A 10,111-nucleotide genomic window follows, 5' to 3' on the forward strand; every position below is an offset into this window, starting at 1 on the left:
CAAAATCCCCTCCAAAGTTTTCAAACCTGAGTCAGGCCGCATGGGGTCTGGAACACTTTGGATATGAAGACCTGTAAAGTGATCCCTGCTTAGATGGAGTGAGGAGCCCTCCAACGAGCTCGGTGAAGTTGACCTCTTCACTCGCAGCTGATGAAGTTTATACTCGTATACTTATTGGAGTAAATGAAGCAGTTTTAGACTCTTGCACCAGTGGGAGTGTAAGGGAGCAGTTTAACCTCGTGCATCGATTAGAGGAAAGGGAACAGTTTAGCCTCGTGCACCGGTTGGAGGATAAGGGGGCAGTTTAATCTCGTGCACCGGTTGGAGGATAAGGGGGCAGTTTAACCTCGTGCACCGGTTGGAGGAAAGGGAACGGTTTACCTCGTGCACCGGTTGGAGGAAAGGGAACAGTTTAGCCTCGTGCACCGGTTGGAGGAAAGAAAAAGTTTAGCCTCGTGCACTGGTTGGAGGATAGGGAACAGTTTATGCTCGTATACCCGTTGGAGTTAAAGGAAGAAGTTTGTCTTCTCTTAGGGCAAAGATGAACCCTGATTTGTCTTCTCTTGGGGCAAAGACGAACCCTAATTTGTCTTCTCTTGGGACAAAGACGAACCCTGATTTATCTTCTCTTAGGGAAAAGACGAACCCTGATTTGTCTTCTCTTGTAGCAAAGACGAACCCTAAAATAGCGGCACATCGCATGGTAGGCCACTATCAAACAACAACGCCTTTTACGGGAAAGACGGTGTTAGGGGAATCAAATCGTTCAGGGACGTATGAGTGTGACGATTGATTGCTATAGGAGCCATCGCATGGTAGGCTACTACCCATCGATTGTTCTAAGGAAATATCAGAACACTCGAAATGGATCAGGTCATTCAGGGACATATGAGTGTGACGATTGATCGGACAACGACATTTGCGAAATGATGGTGTCGGCTATCATAGGTAATCATTAATGTGATAGGAATTATCGTGATCGGAGCGACTTTGAGGGCCTACCATCCTATTAAAGAGGATTGATAAGTTAATTTTGTCAGAGGTGTAGTGTTAACATGACAGTAGGAGTGGTCCCGTCATCCTATTGGAGAGGATCGATGGGGGAAATTTGGAGGAGATTATCAGAGGTAACAGTTAACTTGTTAGTTTTAATAGATCCATCGTCCAGTTGAATGAGACTGATGGAGAAATGACTATCAGAGGTGACAGTTAACTTGATAGTTTTAATAGATCCATCGTCCAGTTAAATAAGACTGATGGATAAATGACTATCAGAGGTAACAGTTAATTTGATAGTTAGGTTTGGTTCTAACTGTAGGAAGGTTTGACTAGGTGGGAGATGTAATGATGAAATCCTCTGCCGATATGTTGTCCATTTGAGTAGAACATCTCCACCACGAATGGGTATGAAGTTGCCGTCGGATGCAGGTCTTCTGGCAATTGACGCATTTAAGCATCACCGATCATCTTCGGCCAGTAGTAGCCAAGTCTTCGTAGTCGGCCCTATAGTTTGGGTCCGAGACGGTGAACTCGACAGATGCCATTGTGGGCTTCTGGTGCTTCAAAACATTGCCCCTCTGTTTCAAAGAGGGTTTGGATGGGGAGGTGGTTTCCACTACCAAAGTGAAGTTGCTTTGGTCATCACCTCCTTCAAATCCACATGGCTCTTCAGCATCCATACGCTTGAGCATGCTCTCGACGCTTGAGCATGCTCTCGACTTGTTCTCCTTGACGGATTAAGTCTTTCCATGAGCGAGATATGACAGCACCCATATTAGACAGGATGTCGATGGAGAGATTGTTCCGGCACATCTCTATGAGAGTGGCCTCATAAACTTGATCACGTGTATGCAGTGATCGATTCTTGAACCTCTTGACAAAGTCGCTTACAGACTCTATCTTTCCCTGCTTTGCAGTTAGCAGGGTGGCAACAGATATTTCTTCGTCATCGTCGAAGAATCTGGCCATGAAGAGATGTTCCATGTCCTTCCAGCAGGTGATGGATTCAGGCTCTAATCTGCGAAACCATTCAAAAGCGACCCCCTTGAGGGTGCTAATGAACAGTCGAGTCATAATGGGATCATTCCCCACTATGTGTCCAGTTTGCGCCTGGAAGTAGTAGATGTGCTGGGTAGAAGAACCCTTGCCATCGAACTGTAGGAGGTCCAGTGGCTGAAACTTCGCCGGGTAGGAGACTGTATCCCATTCGATTGGATATGGTCTAACAACCCCCATCTTGTTCATATGCTTTTGGAGCTTCAAGATGTCGAGTTGGCTTTGGAACTCGTCTAGCCTTTTGTCCCTCGGATTATGATTCGAAGATGACGCTCCTCTAGATGACTCGGATGAGGAGTGAGAAGGAGTAGGCACCCGCTCTTTGTACTTCATGGATTTACGCGAAGCCCGCGAAGTCCTCTCTTTCATCTTCTTCTTCTCACTCAGAAGCTGTTCCAACATCTCCTTCAGGGAATCGATGGTTGCTTGTTGCTCGTTGAGTCTCCTGGATATCTCATCAGGGATGTCGGTCATGTGCACATTTGCGTGCTCGCCCTGAACTGAGCTTGAGGTTTGCGACGCTACCACTGCGGAGCAATCATCATCGTCATTGTCAAAGATGGAAGCTAGGCGCGTGTAGTCAAACGGAATGGCCACCCCTGTTCGGGCGCGAGTGCGTTCGTGGATACGTTCATGCTCAACGGCCTTAGACTTCCCCGTCACATTAACAGTTGCGGCGGGGAACTCCACATCATCGTAAGTCTCATGGGGCGTGCGCTTGTAAGTCAAGCATCCCCTGAGATCCCCTGTAGGTTGATAGTGATAACCCCCAGCATTGGAAGGACGAGACATGAAGTCGCATGAAGGAGGTCTAATGGAGCCGATATGAGAACACTTGGGAAATTCCCTAAGTGTCGGATCCAACCGACCGTGTCGAGATAGGCGAGGTCCGGAATGTGGGCGAGCTCTAGCCGACTGTAGGTTAGCTTGAGCATTTGGGCAACCTTCAGCTGGTTGCTGGTGAGATTGAGCCGACTGGTCGTTCAGGCGAGGTTCAAGACGAGCATGAGCCTCAGACGACAGCTGGCTCTCAAATGAAGGAGACTCAGGGGAGTCCAAATGGGAACACTTAGGAAATTTTCCAAGCGTTGAACTCATGCGACCTTGCCTAGACAGGCGAGCTTAGGCCTGTTGGTGAAGTTCAGCCATCTGTTCATTCAGGCGAGGTTCGCGTTGTCGGCGACCTTGAGCTTGTTGGCGAGAATCAACCTCCAGTTCTTACAGGCAAGGTTCGCCTGTTTGGCGAACTATCGTTTCTTGCAGATGGGGTCGAGCTGTTAGGCAAGCTTACCGAGGTCCGCCTGTTTGGAATACTTGAGCTCGTCGGCGAGGCTCAGTCTGGCGAGGTTCGCCTATTGGGTGAGCTCGCATCTGTTGGCGAGCTCGTATCTGTCGATGAGGCTCAGTCTGGCGAGGTTCGACCTATTGAGGCTCGCCTGTTGGGCAAGTTACAGCTTTACCTTTCTTGCAAAGGTCGGCTTGCGAACGAAGTTGTGACGTGACGTTAGGCGAGCTCGGGTTTGTTGGCAAAGTTCAGCCATCTTACGAACTTGGGCCGTCAGGCGAGCTTGGTGAAATCTGCCTGTTTGAACTTGGGAGCGAGCTAGGGCTATCAAGCGAGCTTGACAAACTTCGCCTGAACTATTAAGTTCGCCAGATTTGCGAGGTTCACAACAATTAGAAACTTCACCTGAATTGTTAAGCCCACCTAAGTAAGTGAGCTCGCCTGATTTGGTTGGCTCGCCTGATTTGGTGGGCTCGCCTTATTTGAGCGTCAGAATTAGGAACCTTGCTCACAAAGCAAAGCTTACCTGGACTGTCAGGCACGCTTAGGACACCGAGTTCGCCAGATTTGGAAACTCTACCAACGGAGAGAAGCCTGTCTGAGTAAGTGGGCTCACCTGATTGACGCAGTTCGCTAGAATTGGGAACTTGACGTTCGTCCTTGGCATCAATCGCCTTGGGGGGAATGGAACCCCCAGCGATTACTCCGGTAAGGCTCTCGATTTGCTTGGGCCGACTTACACGCACAACCTTTCGGTGCTTGCGTGACATTTTGCCGCACGAGGAAGTCGAAGACAAGTATTCTTCGTACTTCGTTTGATCGAACTCGATGAAGAGGGACTCGACGATAGTCCCTTCTGTAACTTCGTCAAACTGCGCCACCACCAATTCATCTGAATGAACGGTTACTCCCACTATGGTCGCCATCTTCTGTAGGTGTAAATTTTGATCTCCCGAAACAGGGATTTTGTTTGTATTGATAACAATAGATTATTACAAACTAATGAATCGAAATTACAACAGAAGCGGAGGGAATGCCCTCCTTGTTTAACGTGGGGACTTTGGCAGCGATAGGACGCCTCGCTCGGTTCTCGCACCGAGTCTACTTCCCTTGGATGATCCGATCAAAGTTGTGGGCAAGCTTCAGTACGCAGTAGAAGCTTGTGCTGATCGAGTTCGACTATACCCGAGGTCAAACGGGGGGATTGGGCTTGTCGACTGACCGCTTTGATAGAGCTACCATGCAAGAGCTTGCAAAGAGCCTAAGAGCCTCCAGTCTGAGAGTTCAGACGAGTCTCTTCAAATGAGGGAGCATTTAGCAAATGAGCCAAGGTTCAACCATTGGAAGATTAGCCAGCCAAGAAAGCAGCCGCTAATCAACCTCTTTCACGTTGGCTGAAAGTGGCTTTAAATATGCAAGGGATGGCATGAGTCATCCTTTGATTTGTGGGATTTGACTACTAGTAAGGGTGAGGGAGCCAGCCGCCCTAGCTGTGGGATGTGACCACTTAGGGGGTTCTGTCAGCCGCCCTATTCTTGCTAGGTGAGGAGCACCATACTTTCTCCCTTGATTTGTGGGATTTGACCACTGATGTGACTGTTCCTATACTCTAAGTAGGCAGCTGACAATGCTGGCGGGTTTCTAGTTGTTAGGCGAGCTTAGTCCGCGCAGGTGAGGTGCAAGCTGTCAGGCGAGCTTGGTCTTTAGGCGAGCTTGAACCTTTGTGCTGGTGAGCTTGCCAAACAGGCGAGCTTCGAGCTATTAGGCGAGGTAGGCCTTCATGCGAGCTTGGTTCAATGTGCAGGCAAGCTGTGCAGACGAGGCTGTGCAGGCGAGCTGTGCAGGCGAATCTCATCAAGGCGAGCTTCAACACTATTAGGTGAGCTCTATCCTTACAGACGGACTTCCTTGCAGGCGAGCTTCTGCCTTTATAGGCGAGCTTGGTTCAATGTGCAGGCGAGCCTGTGCAGGCGAGCTGTGCAGGCGAGGCTGATCCAGACGATCTTCAATGCTGTTAGGCGAACTCTATCCTTGCAGACGAACTTCCTTACAGGCGAGCTTCAGCCTTTACAGGCGAGCTTGGTTCAATGTGCAGGCGAGGCTGTGCAGGCGAAGCTGTGTAGGCGAGCTGTGCAGGCAAATCTCATTCAGGCAAGCTTCAATGCTGTTAGATGAGCTCTATCCTTGTAGACGGACTTCCTTGCAGGCGAGCTTTAGCCTTTACAGGCGAGCTTCAGCCTGCGAATCTCATCCAGGCAAGCTTCAACACTGTAGGCGAGCTCTATCCTTGCAGACAGACTTCCTTGCAGGCGAGCTTCGGCCTTTACAGGCGAGCTTCAGCCTTTAGGCAAGCTACTGAACATGCTTCGAAGAATAGGCCATAACTTTCAAACCGTAAGTCGGAATTAGACGAATTATATATAAAAATCGGCTATCTCGACGAGACGAAGCCGACCAAACTGACCCCATAGGGTTTGGTTTGTTTCTATCTATTTTACCAAATTCCTTCCGGTTTGAGAGATATTAGCGTTTTTCCCCTTCTTGCTATTTCGGGCGAGGTTTTAGTAGTTTTGTTTTGAACTTCTCTGATAAGGATTAAAGGCAATTTTTATTGCCTACAAGGTGGAAGTGACATTCACCTCTTCCTTCGCTTCCTTCTTAATCTGTACACTCTTACACTAATTCTTGTAATGCCCGGTCTTTCCATAATTCCAACACTCGATAGCTTTCGTGTTGTTGCTTGGACTCCTGGATTTGGACCACCTGACCTTTGATCTACCTCTGTAGTTTGATTTGCCTCATCCATTCCCTCTAGTTGAATTTCTACCTCTTAACTCTGTATGCAATACTGAAGAAGTTGTAGCTTCACCCGACTCTCTCTGTCAGATCTCCTCACTGAGAACTAGATCACGAACGTCATCGAACTTCAACTTGTTGGTTCTCGATGAGCTACTCACAGCCGTGACTGTAGCGTTCCAGTTTTCTACTAAAGACAAAAGGATCAACGCTTAAACTTCCTCATCAAACTCAATTTCAACTGAACTCAATTGGGTTGTGACCGTGTTGAGTTTATTGAGATGTTGTGCTACTGACGCGCCTTCCACCTTTCTCAGATTGAATAACCGCCTCATCAAATAAACTTTATTTGCGGCTGATGGCTTCTCATACATATTTGAGAGTGAAGCCATAAGACCCGTCGTGGTCTTCTCCTTCGCAATAATGAATGCAACATTACAAGTTAATGTCAATCTGATAACTCTGATGAATTGTCTATCTAGAATGTTTCACTCATCTTCCTTCATAAACTCCGGCTTCTTCTCTGAAAGGGGTTGATACAGATTTTTCTGATACAGATAATCCTCTATCTACATTTTCCAGAATCTAAAATTTGTTCCATCAAACTTCTCTAATCTTACATTTCCTTTATCTACGGCCATTACTCTCACTTGAATCTGACTTCCTCTAAATCGTTTCAGGCTCTAATATCAGTTGTTGGAAATATTCTGAGGCTATTCTAAACCCCTAAAAATAAAACGTAGTAGAGAAAAGTACGCTAAGATTTAACGAGATTCGGCAAACCTGTCTCCGTTCTCGGGAGCCACAAAATTAATTTCTTATTAATCAAAGAAATTACAATGCAAGAGCGATCTCAAACTTAAGATCTCTCAATAAATACAATATTCATTATAGCTACGGTGAAGATTCCTCTTCAATTCCCCTCTCAAATCCCCTCTTCTTTAAATTCCACCCCCACCTCTCTTAAATCCTTGAGTGCTGGAGAGAAAAAGGGAAGAGCAGAGAGAGAAAGAACGCCGCCACCAGGGAGCTAGGAGAAAATCACGAGAAGAAGCTGATTTTTCTTCTCGTGAACAGGGTTCTCTTTTATAAGGGAACCCCAGGGCGAGACGTCAGCCTATAACAGGCTGTCGTTTGTCATCTTCTGTGAGCTTGCCTGCATGGATCTCACCCACGCTTGCCTGCTTGGAATTCGCCTACGTGGAGCTCGCTTGCCTCGAGCTCACCTGCGTGGAGCTCGCCCACCTCGAGCTCACCTGCGTGGAGCTCGCCCGTCTCGATCTCGCTTGCAGCCCCGCTCGAGCTCGCCTACAGACCGCCTCGACCTCCCCTGCGGATCTCGATCTTTGAGCTCGCCTGAGGAGCTCACCTGAAGCTCCTCGCCTGAGGTTTGGATCCACACCCAAATCCAACACTCCCAAATTTTGCCAGCCATGTAATAAGTCCGTACCCTTTGATATTCAGGGTGCAGACTATTCTCAACTATTTCAATCTTGCTCCTACGGATATTCCCTTCCTGATCACCCTCTACTTTGAAGAGCCTGACCGGAAAAGGCATAAATTTGGTCCTGATGATTCTGAGGTCACGAATGTGATCATTGATATTGGTTGGAGTTCTGATTTCTGGATTGGAAGAAAGAGAAGGGTTTTACGATGTGCATTTGACTCTTGTAGGAGATCATGGAATGGTTGGCATATGCCAAGGAAACTATATATTTCTCAAAAATTTGAAGCCTTGGATCGAAATTGATCCAAATGGGTGACATATTAATAGCCATTGTTTGTATGCCGCCTGCTTCTGGTGTTTCTGCGACGGAAATAAAATCAAACATGAACAAAGGACCGAGTTTTGGAAATGTAAGAAATGGAAATAGACTGAAGGTCTCCTTGAAGGAGAATTTGCCGGAGAGGGTGCAATATTCTCGGAGTGACGGTATTGCGGTGATCATTGGGTTGTTGGATGAAAGGTATGAGATCGTGCAAAATAAGAGTAGTGAGTGTTGTGGGGTTCAACCTATCGACAACCTGTCAAATGAACCCTCTTGCGGAACGTACCCTCCGGATCTTGTGTCGAAAGAAGGAAAGAAGAAATCACAGCAAATAAAAGAAACTTTGCAAAGAAAAAATAGAAGAGAGAACATCAAAATTTTAACAAGGTTCGGCAACTTGTCTACGTCCTTGGGAGCCACACAATAATTTTCTTTGAATATTTGAGAAGATTACAAAGCTTGCAAAGAAGATGATCTCAAACCCCTTGACATTTCTCTATCAAAAAGCGCTACTGTAGAATCGCTACAGGGACGTGCGGGGGTTTTCTCTGAAAAATCGCCGCTCAGGAATCGCCGGAGAAAGCGCCGCCAAAAATTTGCTACAGGCGCTCGGGAAAATCTCTACTAAAGATCGCGACCAGGGTTCCCTATTTATAGGGAAACCCTAGGTCAAAAAGATAGATCTAAGAATCTATCTTTTTCTACGAGTTCGTCTAACAAGCTGGTTCGCCTTAACACTCGAATCTCGCCTGACTTGTGAAGTTCACCTGAACTCACAAGTTCACCTGACTTATGTTCGGCTGTGAGCTTCGCCTGCACTTGGAGCTCGCCTACACTTGGAGCTCGCTTGCACTTCCAAAGATCGCTTGAACTGCAGGTTCGCCTGCATGTTGAGTTCGCATGTTTTCCAGACTTAGAAAATTTTCAGCTTGTTCCAAGGTTTGGATCTACACAATGCAATTTTCTCAGTGAGGTTCTTACTTGTTGGTCCTGGGCCTAGAGGAGCAATGCATCTTTTAAGAACGTTGAGTTATAATGTGATTGCGGAGATTCTTGGGTTGGAGGGAGCTCCAAATAATGGACTGATCCATTTGCAGAATCCATTCTTTTGCCAGATGATTGAGATTATGTGTAGATGAGATTGTCAGTGCTATTGGGCATCTGGATTGACATGATCTTGTTATTTGGTTGTAAGTGTTTGATATGAGTACAAATTTTATGAAAACATTTCGTATATGAGTGGGGCATTCTAAGTCATTCACAGGAAGCACATAGGCTCACTCTAGCAATTTCAATTGCTCCTCTGTCACAGAAAAAGCCATGCTCGCCTTTGAAAAGTTTGGATAAGATTTGTATTTAATGGATGCATAGGTATGTCTCACATCATTCAATTGTATGCAACAATTTATTTCTCATATATCGGACCTGTTGTCAACGTGCCATTTTATATGAGTATAAAATTAATACTGTTTTTGCAATTATGGTACAGCAGAATAGACTTCAAATCTACTATTCTATATTTTAGGAGAATCCAAAGAATTTCTATTCATCCTGTTCATCCTACAATAAATGGCACAGTAAATATGGTAGCATAAATTATTGTTCATACTAAAATAATTCATTGTGTCATAAACAGTAAAGCAAATCAAATGTTTTAAAAACTTGGATCCTTCTTTAAGTATAGAAGAGCATATATTATTTCTAAATCAAATGTATTAAAACTTAGATTCTTCTTTAAATATAGAGGAGTAAATATGATTTCTAGTTATAAGTATACAATAATTAAATCAAATATATTAAAACTTAGAGGGAGGCAAGTTCAAAATGCAGTGTTTAAAAAAAGGGGTTTTTGCTTTCAAACCCATTTATTTACTCCCATTTATCTTTAAAACCAAGTACTATTATTTGTATCTTTAAGTCCAATTCACTTTTTGTATTTATCTTTAAACCCAAACTTCAAAATACAGTACTTTCATCACTTGTATTTAATCAGAATCCCCAAAATACTCCTTGGCCCCATATTAATATCTCTCCTCCTCACCATTTTCAACTCAGCCCTAAATTAAAAAACGAAAGCCTCTTGCCGCTATCGCCCGTCGTCGTCGTTGCCGTCGCATCGAGGAAGAGCCTGAAGACGAGATCTCTTCTTATTCGCCCAGCGTTTCGACCCTCTCTCTTGTCGACCAAGTCTACTGTAACCACGAGG

At 45.7% G+C, this 10,111-nt stretch overlaps 1 protein-coding gene across 1 annotated transcript; it reads left to right on the forward strand.

Moving 5' to 3' along the window:
- LOC109845956 lies at nt 7,892-9,044 on the forward strand. Its single transcript, XM_020415184.1, has 2 exons — nt 7,892-8,103; nt 8,834-9,044. The coding sequence occupies exons 1-2, from the start codon at nt 7,892-7,894 to the stop codon at nt 9,042-9,044; spliced, it is 423 nt and encodes a 140-aa protein (XP_020270773.1).

Source organism: Asparagus officinalis, chromosome 6, assembly GCF_001876935.1.
Source record: "Asparagus officinalis chromosome 6, Aspof.V1, whole genome shotgun sequence".
NCBI lineage: Eukaryota > Viridiplantae > Streptophyta > Magnoliopsida > Asparagales > Asparagaceae > Asparagus > Asparagus officinalis.

Coding starts and splice junctions, on each gene's coding strand:
- LOC109845956 (XM_020415184.1), top strand. CDS start 7,892: ATGGGTGACATATTAATAGCCATTGTTTGTATGCCGCCTGCTTCTGGT. Junction 8,104..8,833: donor ATTGGGTTGTTGGATGAAAG/GTATGAGATCGT, acceptor GAAAATTTTCAG/CTTGTTCCAAGGTTTGGATC.